This window comes from Aquarana catesbeiana, linkage group LG13, assembly GCF_042186555.1.
Source record: "Aquarana catesbeiana isolate 2022-GZ linkage group LG13, ASM4218655v1, whole genome shotgun sequence".
NCBI lineage: Eukaryota > Metazoa > Chordata > Amphibia > Anura > Ranidae > Aquarana > Aquarana catesbeiana.
This window is the reverse complement of record NC_133336.1, coordinates 122,113,086-122,127,920: the sequence shown is the minus strand read 5'-3', so window position 1 is coordinate 122,127,920 and position 14,835 is coordinate 122,113,086. Positions and strand designations below refer to the sequence as shown.

The 14,835-nt window shown below is 40.3% G+C and overlaps 1 protein-coding gene across 2 annotated transcripts in view; it reads right to left on the bottom strand.

Moving 5' to 3' along the window:
• Nucleotides 1–14,835, bottom strand: part of SEC23A (SEC23 homolog A, COPII coat complex component) — a 248,004-nt gene that overhangs the window by 9,323 nt on the left and 223,846 nt on the right. For both annotated transcript variants that reach the window (XM_073609690.1, XM_073609691.1), the window contains 3 exons: nucleotides 9,714–9,800; nucleotides 9,274–9,429; nucleotides 4,284–4,349 (listed from right to left, as the gene is read on the bottom strand). In XM_073609690.1, coding sequence (XP_073465791.1) covers nucleotides 4,284–4,349; nucleotides 9,274–9,429; nucleotides 9,714–9,800 — 309 coding nt within the window. The remainder of the gene's footprint in view (nucleotides 1–4,283; nucleotides 4,350–9,273; nucleotides 9,430–9,713; nucleotides 9,801–14,835) is intronic.

The window sequence follows — 14,835 nt, the reverse complement described above, 5'->3', positions numbered from 1 at the left end:
AAGATTGCGATCTCCTGTCCCAAGCTGACAAAATATTAGCTGTAGAGGTCTGGAGTGAAATTGAGCGAAATGTACTGCCTTGAAGGAGGCCACCATCTTCCCCAGAACCCCCATACAAAAATGAATTGAGGCATTCCCTATTTCCCTGAATGAAATTTTCTGCCCTCTCAGGGAGACACATTTTTCTGGAGGAAAAAAACCCTTGCCTGAATTGTATCCCAGATCAGACCCTTCCAGTCTCTGGATTGGAAGCAACGCTGATTCCAACGATTGAAAATCCAACCAAACCTCTCCAATGTCTGAACCGTGAGGCCCACATTGTCTTGCAGCTGTGGCAACACAAGTTCTCTTATCAGCAGGTCATCCAGGTATCCAAGGATGGGCACCCCCGAATCCTTAATAACCCCAAGACTGGAGCCAAAAATTTTGTGAAAATCTGAGGGGCAGTGGCTAGACCAAACGGCAATGCCACAACTGGAATGCTAGTCCTCTATAGCGAACCAAAGACATTTCTGATAAGGAGGAAATATTGGGACATGCAGATAAGCACCCTTGATGTCGATGGATGCCAGAAAATCTCCTGACTGTAGAATGACAGCCACCGGCCCCATTCGAAAACTCTTCACCTGAAGGAACTTGTTCAGCCACTTCAGGTCTGAAATCAGATGCACGCTGCCATCTGGCTTGGAAACCATGAAGAGATTTTAATAAAATTCCTGCAATCTCTCGACCTCAGGAACCCGCCTGATTACCCCCTGCAATCAAAGCTGAAGAGCCTAAAAAAGCAGGGATCTTTTCAGCGGGTTCGCAGAGACATTTGAACGCATGAAGTACGGAGGCGGGAGTTCCCAAAATTCTAACTTGTAACCTTGAGACACTCCGTCAAACCCACATTTCCGGTATTTCCCTCCATGCCTCCACAAATTTCAGCAATCGTCCCCTCACCCGAACGAGCGGGGGCGCTCCTTCACAAGGAAGCAAACTTGGCATCTGACTTTGTCGGTGTAGGGGTTCAATTCTTTCTGCTAAATTGGCTCTGAGGCTTTCCACTATAAAAAAGAGCCCTGCGATCGATGAAATACCTGCATAGAGGAAGCCTCTGACGAATGAGCCGTCACCCTACGAGGGTGGACACTTACTCTCTTCCCTCAAGGGAAGAAAGGAACTCTTCCCTCCTGAAATCTTCTGAATAGAAGAGTCCAATTGTGCCCCAAACAAGCGTTCTCAGTAAAATGGAAAACCCGTCAACTTTTTGCAGGGCAATTCCGCAGACCAGCTCTTAAGTCAATCTAGGCATGTGAATAGCTAAAAGCCCCATGCGCTAGATCTGCTGAAAAGAATCCCTTAGAACATCAACTGCAAAACCTCACCTGAGCCTGCATCAGTGCCTGTAGAATCCTTCTTAACCAGGCGCTTTACATGACCGTTAGGACTCTGACAGACTCCAATGGCTGCTACTGCTTGCTGCATAGCAGCCCCTGCTAAAGAAAAAGATGGCTTAAGCAAGATTTCTAGTTTATTGTCCACAGGATCTTTAAAGACCTGAGCATTTGCTACTGGACATATCAAATTTTTGTTGAGACAAGATACAGCAGCGTCCACATAGGAAGAAACACAACTCTTAGCAAACTTTTCCTCCATAGGATAAAGTTGCTTAAATCTTTTGGGCGGAACAAACACCCTGGATGAGTGCATTCCGAAAAAGTGGGGAAGTAACAGAAAAGACCGGGTACCCTGCGGAGGACACTAGGAGCCCAGAGGCGGCCATTTTTGAGCCGTAGGGTCTGCCAGAGGCAAATCCAAATCATGTCCACTAAAGTACTCACAAGGGTCTTCTGGGCCCGCGACAGTCTGGTTCTGAATCCCCTCAGACTCCGATTCCATCTAAGGGGACTCCTGCACTTGACCTCTTTGAGCTCTACCTCCTCCGCATCTTCCTCGACTTCCACCCATTCTGGCTCGAATACCAGAGGGGCTTCAGTAGAAGGGGATCATCCGCGTTTATTTCCGCCCTGTGTAAAGGAGGTAAACATACCCATACAGATGCGTACAAGCTTTTGCCACAAACACACGGAAAAAACCTCCCTGGAACATCAACAATTTATCCATGGCTGGCTGGCAAATATGGAGGATGCCTGTCTGCAGGAAGTTCCTGAATCAACAAGGAAAGAAGCAGCACAGAGCGACCTCAGGCTGTACAGAACAGGGAAGAGTGCCCTCTAGTGTGGAAGCGAAAAAGACAGGCAGCACCATTAAGGGAAAGCACTAGGACCAAGGCTACTCAGGGACTTACCATTCTCACTGCAGAGTCCTGACCAATGACAAAGTCAGGACTTGACCTTCACTCATCATGACGGGCAACGTCTAATTGACCTTCAGGAAACTCGATCCCCCCATTCCCGAGGTCCACAGCCCTGACCTGTACAGCACCCTGCCAGCAAAAAACGCCTTGGCCAGTTACTACTGCGCAGGAAAAGGAACACACTACACTGCAATGAATAAACGCCAAGATCTGGAAACAAAACACAAGGGTTCCTCCTCTGCTAAAACACTTTCAGAGATATCCATTGTGCACTCTCACCTTCGCAAACTATATGAAGCTCCCGCTCATTTTTCGTGGACAAACTTGCACTACATCAACACAAAATTTAAAGAGGAGCTCCAGCCATTTTTCTGAAAATTAAAAATCAGCAGCTACAACAACTGTAGCTGCTGACTTTTTTTTTTTTTTAACTTATAACAAACTTTTTATTTGCAAGATTGTACATAATACATGAAAAGCATTGGTATACATGTTTAACATCTTACAGAAGATATTCCGCATTCAAAGAACATGATACACATATATTACTATCATGTAGTTAGTTCTGTAGGTTCATATATAATCCGTACACTTCCACACTCATATTTAGTAAGTATCAGGATAAGCACCGTTTATATGCATGTCATAGACTCTTGTAACCATCTATCCCATATTCTGTTATACTTGTTTGGACAACCTCTGTTAATATAGAGGAATTTTTTATATGGAAGGGTTGTGTTAATGTCTCTTTTCCAGTCCACCAATTGAGGGGGTTCGGATCTCATCCATTGTCTGGCAATAATTTTGTAGCTGCTGACTTTTAATAGACACTTACCTGTCCCAGGATCCAGCGCTGTACTCACCTGAGTACAAAACCAGATACCCACCTGGTGAAAACCAGATACCCACACTCCCCCCCACCCCCCAAAAAAAAATTGGCACATGTCAAAGAGAGATGGGGGTTGTTTTGGGAGGGGAAATTTGTGTGCGCCATCTCGGAAACACAGGAGGCAAGTACAGCGGGGACTGGGGGTGGGTTGGGGAGGGTGTCTATTGTTCACCTTTACATTTTTGCTGTAAAGATGAACGAACACTTTAAGCTATGTACCCCTGATGTCATTTATGATGAAACGATCGTCGGGATAGCTACATACACATGCTGCTGCACTTGCGCGATCGCTGCTTCAAACTCACAAGGATTTTATCTGTTTGATCTGTTGATTGTGACATGATCATAGCTTGGACTTTTATGTAAGTGTACTGCTTAGTAAACCGGATGTTGAGACAGTATCATACTATGTGGAGTCCTTTTGTTTCCTAAACATTCTGATATCGAGGCTTCCTACACTGCATCTTGCATCTGGAGTTGCTGTGAACTGCCCGGTGTATACCATCCACGGCCATAGGAGAGGAGCGTCCGGACTTCTCTCTCAGTGGATCAGAGATCCAACCAAGCGCTGTGTGACCTCTCTGAGTAATATTTGTCTGAATTCGCACTATTGCACTTTATTGTTTAGTGCTGCACTTTTTTTACATATATTATCTGTGCCTGGTGTCTGGGATACAGCACACAGCTGCTTATTAACTTTAGTTCCTAGCACAGATTTACCCTTTACATTTGAACACTTTAAGCTGCCTAATGCTGAACAGCACGATTCTGCCATTAAGCCAGACTGGATAAACTTTAAAGGTCTTGGTAAAATTCTGACCCATATCTGCTAGTGTGGAAGAAAACAGCTACAAGATGATGGCAAGCATCGTCCCACCTAAAAATAATCAGCCAAATGAATGGCTTTTTGAGCTCAGAAGGACATACTGGAATATTTGAGCAATTGCCAGACAACTTGTATAAACAACTTATACTTGTATAAACTCTCTGATGACAGAGCAATGGAAAACATGCCTAAACAACAATAGGAGGGGTCCAAGTAATATGCTGATAAAACTGGACTGCATTTGAAAAGCAGAACTGGTTACTGACCTGTCCCCAGCCATACATGTTGTTATGCGTTTGTGATGGGTTCACTTTTGATAGCAGAAAACGAGCCTAGGAAATATTAAAAAGTTTGGTGTTAATGTAGGCTTATTAAAATTCACATCTTACATAGTATATAAATCAATAAGAAGCTCTTTTGCCCTCTGAAAAGAGCGGACATCCAAATATGTTCCCTCTCTGTCTATGACACCACTCTTTCATTAAATAGAATCAGATATGTAAACGGTTTTTATTTGATTGTAAGGTATATGGTCTAATTCTGTAGTAACTGGATAAACAAAAAGAAACTAATGTTGTTGAAAAGTTTATTGATGATTTTTATTATATATGTCATGTACAAAAAAATAAATAGGGAGCTCCTTCCCATGGTTTGCTTGATTTTTCTCATGACTGCTATTTTGGTTATGCTACACCTTATTACATCATTAGATGGCACTGTATAATTTGGGACATACACTATATGCATCTATCGCATGATTATTACTTGCCTAACTACAATTTATTTAATGTTGATTAATTAGTTATACCTGGATTAGAGAGACTGAGAGTTTTAGCTACTGGCATGCATGCAAATATATTTTAACATGTCATGAAAATGGCAAAACTCTGCTGTGACTTCTACCAACTGTTTGGACCTCCAATGGTCACAATTCATCAGTTGGATTTCTTCCAGTTTCTATTCATAGATCTGCTATGGACAATGTGAGCAGAACATGTTACATCACGTACTTGATGATTGTATATATAGTTCGGAATATAGTATAGTATTTAAGTACTGTGCATACTGTTTATTATATACACACCAGTTGTTAGTAACACTTCTCTGCACCTTAATGGTATCAGTAACCGATCTTTGCACTTATGATGTGAATTATTTAAAAGATATGGTTTATTTTTGTAGTAGTATGTCTGGAGCCATATATAAGAGCACTAGCTTGCCTTTTTTGAAAGCTCTGCCTAATCACTGTTCTCTCTGTCAGTTTAAGGTGGGGGGTTCAGTCGCTTCATGTCCATTACATTTTCCCACTTGGAACCTTGAATGCATTATAGATTGAATCTTAGTTTAGGGATTGTTTGGAAGGGAGCACAGAGCTAATGGTAATGCTGCACCCCAGACACAGGTTTAGGACACTGGAGGTAGATGTTATTGCCTTTTCAGAGGTATTTCCTGGAGTTTACTTTCAAAGAAGATCTAAACCCAAAGCAGATGACTTTAGTTCACTAAAACACTGTGGGGGGAAATTTACAAAAACTGAACAGACAGATTCTGGAGCAACTGTGCATAGCAGCTAATAAACAGCTTTGCTTGGATAATTACACCTTTATAGCTACTATATGTTAAGCTGCTGTGAACCTCCTATATCCCCACATGGAAATAGTGGCAATAAAATTAAACGTAAAATTGGTGCAGCGCTGTATCAAAATCTAAATGAAATAAATAATTTATAACACTAGAAGTGACAATAATTGTAAATAATATGTTAAATCAATAAGCTGTGCAATAGAGCAATCACTGTGCTGTACAGAATATTGTATAAACAGCAGTCCAAATGACCAGTAAACTATATATAGTTACATAGTAGGTGAGGTTGAAAAAAGACACAAGTCCATCAAGTCCAACCTATGTGTGTGATTATATGTCAGTATTACATTGTATATCCCTGTATGTTGCGGTCATTCAAATATATATATATATATATATATATATATATATATATATATATATATATATATATATATATGTTTTTCCACTTCCAATACCTATAAAAGTGCTGCTGCTGTAAACAATAAAATGTATCCACTTAAAGTGCAGAAGTAAATAAAGTACTTTTCCAAAAAGTCTGTACATGTGATTCTTTTAGCACTTTAATAAGTTTTGGAAGTGGAAGAACATTTTGTTTATCAGTCATTTGGCATTTCGGATTTGGACCGATGTTTATGCAATATTCTGTTGGTACAGCACAGTGATAGCACTATGGCACAGTATATTGATTGCACATATTGTTTACAATTCTTGGCACTTCAAGCATTATAAATGTTTTATTGCTTGACTCGATATAGTGCTGCACCAAGTTTACATTTAATTTTAACTATGCATGTTAAACAATAAGCTTCTAACATAAGCTTGTTCAGTTAAGCTTTAAAAATAAAAGCTAGAAGCTCCAGTCTTAGTGAATTCTCCTGCGTGTTTCTTTAAAATCTGCCCTGGCCTTTTACATATAATATAGTCTTCACCATTTCTCATGCTGGTGATCACCTCTAACCCCTTTCTGCCTCTTCCTGTCCACTTAAACTTGCACCAGTGTCAGACACACATCATTGCGCAGGACAGCCTTCCTGATAGTAATAACAGTGGACCATGTCTGTGCAATGTGTGTCAGCAAGACTACTTTTAGTCTCCATCAAAAGTTCATGTAAAATGGTGACAATGCAGGAGCACACTTGGAAGAGAGTTGTCACGTTATCACAGGAAGTGCCTGAAGAAAAGAACTTAATGATAGGCTCACCAAGTAATTTTTTAATGAACGCTATACAGTTTATTTAAAAATGACTTACTTGTATCTACCAAAAACATGCAATTTAACTAGTTTTGCCAAAATCTTTCCCTTCAATTTTATAGAAATTATTATAGTCATTATAGATGTTGATTATAAGGCCTCATGCACACAGGACATTCATTTGAACTCGCCTATAAGCCAGCAGCGTTTTTGCAGAAAAAATGCCTGATGCTAGTAAAAGCTTTTACAGGCGTCAAGGTCTTGGGCAATAATTAATTTCATTGGCCAGAATAAATAATTCATTCTGGACATTGAAATGAATTAATGCTCAAGCGTTAAATGTGCCTACGTTTTATCAGCTTTTAGTAGCGTGAAGTATTTTTTCTGCCAAAACTATGCTGCTCCTGGACGCACTGGCAATGGGATTTTTTCTTGCCTCTAAACTCTCCTGCCACTAAACGCTGCTAAAAGCCTGCGTGTGCATGAACACATAGGCTAACATGCAGGGCAGTTTAGAAGCAGGAAAAAAACCACCAGACGCCCCTAGGAACAGCTGTAAAAACGTCTAGTGTGCATGAGGTCTACAGGCAAAAAGTTATATTTGTTACCTCAATGCATTTTCTGCATTAAAGGTAGAAAAACAAAAAACCTTTCAATAGACAACCCAAACCTGCCTTTAAATACTTACCTGAGCCTCCTGTTGATCCAGCACTGTGCCCGTCTGCAGCTCTTCTCCTCTCTGCTATCACAGGAAACTCAGCAGCAGCGGGAGTCATTGGCTCCTGCTGTTGTCAGTCAAAGCCTGTGAAGAAAGAGCAGGGCCGGGGCCAAGCCACGCTGTGCATGTCTATGGATGCACACAACCCAATTTGGGAACGAGCCCGCACATGTACTCCCATAGCAAGCGGCTTTCTATGATGGCACATGCAGAAAAGGAGGAACCATTGCACAAAGCAGGTAAGTATAACATGTTTTATTATTTTAACCACGTCAGCCCTGGAAGGTTTTACCCCCCTAATGGCCAGGCCATTTCTTTGCGATATGGCACTGCGTTGCTTTAACTGACAATTGCGCGGTTGAGCGACACTGTACCCAAATAAAATTTATGGCCTTTTTTTCCCACAAATTGAGCTCTCTTTTGGTGGTATTTGATCACCTCTGTGGTTTTTATGTTTTGCGTTATAAACAAAAAAAGAGCGACAATTTTGGGGAAAAAAAACAATATTTTTTACTTTCTGCTATAAAAACACATTCAATAAAAAAATGCAAAAAATCTAATTGACATAATATTAGTGTAATAAGTGTATATTGATTGGTTTTCACAAAAATTAGAGTCTACAAACTATGGGATATTTTTATGAAATTTTTATTTATTTATTTTTACTAGTAATGGTGGCAATCAGTGATTTTTAGCGGGACTGTGACATTGCGGCAGACAAATCAGACACAAACTGACACTTTTTTGGGACCAGTGACATTATTACAGTGAGCAGTGCTAAAAATATGCACGTTAATGTACTGACACTGTCAGGGAAGGGGTTAACATCAGAGACGATCAAAGGGTTAAATGGGTCCCTAGGGGGTGCTTGCCAACTGTGTGGGGATTGCTCTGACTCTCTTGGGAACGATTGCGGGTGGCTGGCAGCCATTAGCTCCCCCTCTGTCCAATTAGTGCACGATCGCACCACCGGCAGTGCGTGCCCCCTAGTAGCTATTGCACAAAATGAAGTACAGGTACGTCATTTTGCGCAATAGAGCGATCTGCCACAGTACATGTATGTAAGGCAGTCGGCAAGTGGTTAAGAGAACAAAAAAATAAACTTTACAACCACTTTAACTTATGGAAGATGCCCCACAGAAGCCAGCTGAACACTTTTTTTCCATTCAAAAGCTTAAGACAAAACAATATAAACATTATAAACTACTGATGCCCAATTTTTAAAAAATGGTTTTCCTAGCCATACTGAAGATTCTCAGAGCAGCTACAAAACATACTGTTAGGTGAACAGCCACTGTTATCATATTTATTTCAGCTTTAAGTGAAAGATAACCCCTTTATTGTAACCTGTTTGTAACAAAGTTCATCCACTGCACACCTGTTGCTACCTTTTCAATACAGATAGCCTCATACCAAAGTGTCAGTTCTAATAGGTTTCTCACAGTCACCAATCATATTCACACCTGCCTTGGAATACTGAATCTGACAGTAATGCTTAAAGCAGAAATAAGAGAAGCAGACTTATGTCACATGTGAGCATGTGTGTGAAATTTTGCAACACTGTATAATAGAATGAAGATTAGGTATATATATATATATATATATATATATATATATATATATATATATATATATATATATATATATATATATATATAGATAGATGGCTTACTTAAAAATTGTGAAAAACTGATGTGCTCATAGTAAACTGTAGATCCTGTTAAAAGAAGTTTCACAATTTTCTTGTTTTGGCTCTTACCTGGCTTCCTCCATGCTCAGTGTCTACATAACGAGGCATTGGGAAACGAGAGTGAAGTATTTCTTGCCCATCATCCACTGGAGCTTGTAATAAATGACGAAAATTCTCATACTCTGGCATGTCTTGGTATCCTGCCTTCCTCCACTGTGCAATAGTCTGTATACCAACATACACAGGTTAACATGTTAAACTGTCAGATCTATTCACAAACAGGAGCAATGGGGGAGATTTACTAAAACTGGTGCACACAGAATCTGGTGCAGCTGTACATAGAAACCGCTCAGCTTCTAGGTTTTATTGTCCAAGCTTAATTGAACAAGCTGAAGTTAGAGACTAAAAGGTTATTATGCACAGCTGCACCAGATTCCGTGTACACCAGTTTTAGTAAATCTCCCCCAATGTGAGGAAATATGGAAGGTATCCTATAGTTCCAGACTTACTTCGCCATGATAAATAAGAATCTGGAAAAATGTGTCCATCAATAGGATCCTGTCTGGAAGTATACTGCTGCTGTCCAGTAATACAGGCTGTAATTACATCAAAGAGACAAATGATGTCATAATGGCATATAGATTAACCTCACACAAAGATTTTTGTTACATAGATGCATGTTTTATTTCTTTCCAGGTTAATGTTTTACAAAATGATTTGAGTTATAACATTTTTTTAAAATAACCACCTGAAACCATGCACTGAAAGGGCATACCATAACAATCCCTAAACAGATTCAAGAATTAATTCTAGTTGCTTTGAAATACAGAGATTACCACAGGAATACATTAATAAATTCATATTTTTGTACATCAGCCCCAAAGCTCAGCTTTCAAAGTTATAAAAACCTATTTAGGTTATTGCTTTACTGGCGCTTTTAGTTGGATGGTAATACGACTATTTAAATACTCAAATTTGTTTTAATATGTTGATTCAAGCTATTAATTATGTTTAAATAGTATTAAAACAGTACCAAAATCTTTAAATAAAATGGTCAATAATAGGATTTTCAAACTCACTGTAAAAACCCTTTCTTGGAGCCCATTGAGACACAGGAAGATTTTCACCTTTGGGTTATACTGTCATCCACAGAAGAACTGGCAAACAAAAAGCTGTAGGCCACCCAAAAATAACCACTCCCAGAGCATGCTTCGGTTTTGCAGCAAAGCATTAAAGAGACCATGATCATGAACACAGAGGGTGTGTCCCTCAATAGACTCCAAGAAAATGATTTTACTATATTGAGGACTAGACCCATAGAGTTACATAGTAGGTGAGGCTGAAAAAAAACACAAGTCTATCAAGTCCAACCTATGTGTGTGATTATTTGTCAGTATTACACTTTATATCCCTGTATGTTGCGGTCGTTCAGGTGCTTATCTAATAGTTTCTTGAAACTACCAATGCCCCTTGCTGAGACTCTTACAGTAAAAAACCCTCTACATAGTTTAAGGTTAAACCTCTTTTTTTCTAATTTTAATGAGTGGCCACGAGTCTTGTTAAACTCCCTTTGCGAAAAAGTTTTATCCCTATTGTGGGGTCACCAGTATGGTATTTGTATATTGAAATCATATCCCCCTCAAGCGTCTCTTCTCCAGAAAGAATAAGTTCAGTGCTCGCAAACTTTCCTCATAACTAATATCCCCCAGACCCTTTATTAGCTTTGTTGCCCTTCTGTGTACTCGCTCCATTTCCAGTACATCCTTCCTGAAGACTAGTGCCCAGAACTGGACAGCATACTCTAGGTGCAGCCGGACCAGAGTCTTGTAGAGCGGGAGAATTATCATTTTATCTCTGGAATGAATCCCCTTTTTAATGCATGCCAATATTCTGTTTGCTTTGTTAGAAGCAGCTTGGCATTGCATGCCACTGCTGAGCCTATCATCTACTAGGACCCCCAGATCCTTTTCCATCCTAGATTCCCCCAGAGGTTCTCCCCCCCCCAGTGTACAGATTCATTCATATTTTTGCCACCCAAATGCATTATTTTACATTTTTCTAACTTGAACCTCATTTGCCATGTAGTTGCCCACCCCATTAATTTAATCAAATCTTTCTGCAAGGTTTCCACATCCTGCGGAGAAGTTATTGCCCTGCTTACCTTAGTATCGTCCACAAATACCCATATACTTCAAATGATTCCAGCAACAATTTCTGAAGATTCTATATCTATCTGAATCACTGTAACATCTGGCTAGCCAACTTCATGTTGTCTGACAGAGCCAACGCTGACCCGCAACAGAAGGTCATCTAAGTACCCTACAATGATGATGCCACAAAATGCAACAGATCTAGTACAGGAACCAGTGAAATCCCGAAGAGCAGACCCACAAATTGATATTGCAGAAGCCTCACAGCCAAGTGTAGGAAATGCTGATGCAATGGAAGGATGGGGACATGTAAGTAAGCATCTTTAATCCAGCTATCCACAGTTTGCGGGTTGGGTCACTAGAGGACAAACGGTCATACGCAATGATGCCTTATTGTATCTGAATGATGACCAGTCCTCCCTGTATGCCACCCTACAGACATTTTACGAGTATGGTTCCTACTATGTTATAAAAATAAATTGGTCCAAATCTACCCTCTTCCCTATAGATAGGTATATGCTTCTCTATGCTAACTCTATACATTTTGGGAATTTTTCTGTTGCTTGACGTGTGTCGCCCTTCCATATGCTCCTTGATGTTAAAGTGATTGTAAGGGTCATTTTTTTTTCTTTTTAAATAACACACATATACTTACCTCCACTGTGCAGCTCGTTTTGCACAGAGTGGCCCCGAACCTGGTCTTCTGGGGTCCCCCGGCGGCTCACAGATAACCCCCTGGGGGAAGCACTCTCCCAGGGGATTGCCTTGCGGGCGCGCTCCCGAGTCCAGCATTCGGCATCCATAGAGGTCAAATGCAGGACTCGGGCCCCGACCCCCGCTTCATTGGATTTGATTGACAGCAGCGGGAGCCAATGGCTGCGCTGCTATCAATCTATCCAATCAAGAGCCGAGAACCCCGGGCAGAGAGACAGCACGTCCCCGCTGGGTCAAGTTCCAGGGCTCAGGTAAGTAAAAAGGGGGGGGCTGGGGGGCCGGTGACTGCCAGGTGTTTTTCACCTTAATGCACAGGATGCATTAAGGTGAAAAAAAACACGAACCTTTACAACCCCTTTAAGGACAGTTTTAGGTTTGAGCAGTTGCCGTTTGTTTTCACCATTATTGGTTATTTGGATAGGGTGTGCACTGGACACCTTCAATGCCATTGTGCTATTTGCTGGGTGTTCAGTGTGCCTTTAAAAATGAATGGCCTCCCTCCAGGCATACCTGCTCTCAATTTATCCATTATTTTATATGCGCTTCTTCTATGGAGGATCTCAAATTTTATAGTTAGGACTGCAGATAATACTGGGGTGCCTTTCAGCTTACGCATGTAGTTGCAAATGTGAGTAAACTAAACCCCCGTTTTTTTAACGTGAATTGTTAGACATAACAATTTGGTTAGTTGCAGGCTGGCTGGTAAGTCGAGCTGGGAATTTTTCTTGTTGTTGTTGACATGCACTCTGTACTATCTGCACTACCAACAGAACTATCTGTACTGCACTACATGTACTACAGTGGGTAAGGAAAAGAAGCACCCCCCTTTAAAATAATCACATTTTGTTGCTTTGCAGCCTGAAATGAAGACAGAGTTTGTGTTTTCTCTAGCTGTATTTACTAGTGCAACTTATAACATCCAAGTGAAAGATATAACACCAACATGTCAGGAAAAAATAAAATAAAAATTCAAAAACAGAATCACTGAGTTAGAAAAAAGGATCACACTAAAATTGAATAATCTGATCTCAACACCAAACGATATGTTGGGCAGGAATCCAATACAGCTAACCATCCAAATAACACTATTCATACAGTAAGCATGGAGGTGTTAATATCCTGTTATGAGGGTGTTTCTCTGCAGCAAGGACTGGAGCACTTGTCAGGATAAAAGAAAAACGGATGGGGCAAAATATCTTTAAATTCTTGAGGTTTACCTTCCGACATGACAATGACCCAAAGGATAGAAAGAATATGGGTGGGGAAAAAAAACATCAAATCATTAAGGAAAATCTGCTGCCCTCTGCCATAAAGTTGTCAATGGGGAGAGAGTTTACCCTTCCAAAAAGGCAGGCCAGATTTAAATGCCACTGGAAATCTGTTAAATGACTTGAAGACTGCAGTCTACAAATGGTCACCATCAAATTTAACTGAACTAGAGCAGTTCTGCAAAGAAGAGTTGGCAAATATTGCAAAGTCTAGATGTTCAAAGTTAGTAGAGACATAACCCAACAGACTAAAGGCTGTAATGAAAGCAATAGGTGCTTCAACAAAATACTGACACAAGGGTTGATCCTTTTTCCAACTCAGTGATTCTGCTTTTTAATTTTATTCTGACAATTTGGTGTTATATCTTTCACTTGGATGTTATAAGTTGCACTAGTAAACACAGCTGGATAAAACAAACTGTGTCAGTCCTCATTTCAGGCTGCAAAACAGCAAAATGTGATTATTTTAAAAAGGTGGGTTATTCTTTTCTATAACCACTGTATCTATAGAACAGTTTGCACTCTGTACTACCCTACATGCATGATCAACAGAACTGTATGCCCCCTATAGAACATCCATGTACTATCCACAAACCTGTCTGCATTTTGCATCATTTAGGGCCACCTGTGCTATGTACTACACATGTAGAGCTTTGTATGCTCTCTACTCCACTACATGAACTTTGCACAAAGCGGTCTTCGCTCTGTACAATAACAGATGTGCTATCCATTCAGAGATGTGTCTCCTAAGTACAGCAATGCATCCACTCTCTGCAGTCCTAAGCCATTTATCAAATGGATAAGAAGATATCTCTCCACTTGTCATTGCTGGCAAGATATCTATCTGTGGCCCCCACTGCAATTAGAAAATGAGGACACAGCACACAGACTTATTAAACATGCTTTCTGTACACTTGACTAGCGATGGATGAAATTGATGTGACCAGCAATGCGTCTGGACACTGAGTGAAGGCAAATATCTATACAGCTGCACACAGAAATGATGCTTGATCATTTATCAATGTTGAATGTAAACACTACTCTGGCACCTAGAAATGCCACCCCTGGCTCCTGCTGAGCCTGAGGTTAATCATTTTTTTGCAATTAACATTACGGGAATGCAAGGCCGTGCATCATTAAACAGTACATTAGTGGTTTGCCCTGTGCAGAATATTGGTCACAGATAGAAAGTAAATATTTAACAGCATTGCATCTGAGCACTCTGAATCATTATACAACAGGCTACATTACACGTGAGCAAGGAATTTATGCTGGTTCCTGATATAGCTGAAATACCTCAAAAACAAAAGATAAGATAAAAACACTTTTACATCCTGTACCCTGGCATGGTTGTTGCTGTATGAACTCTATCACACAGACTACTGAAAGCCAAAGCACAATATGTAAAAAATATATAAGCCTCACTTTATACACTGTATAGATGCATTTAAAAAAGGTCCCACCTATAAAGTAAAAATTTCTATATTTTGCATTGCAAA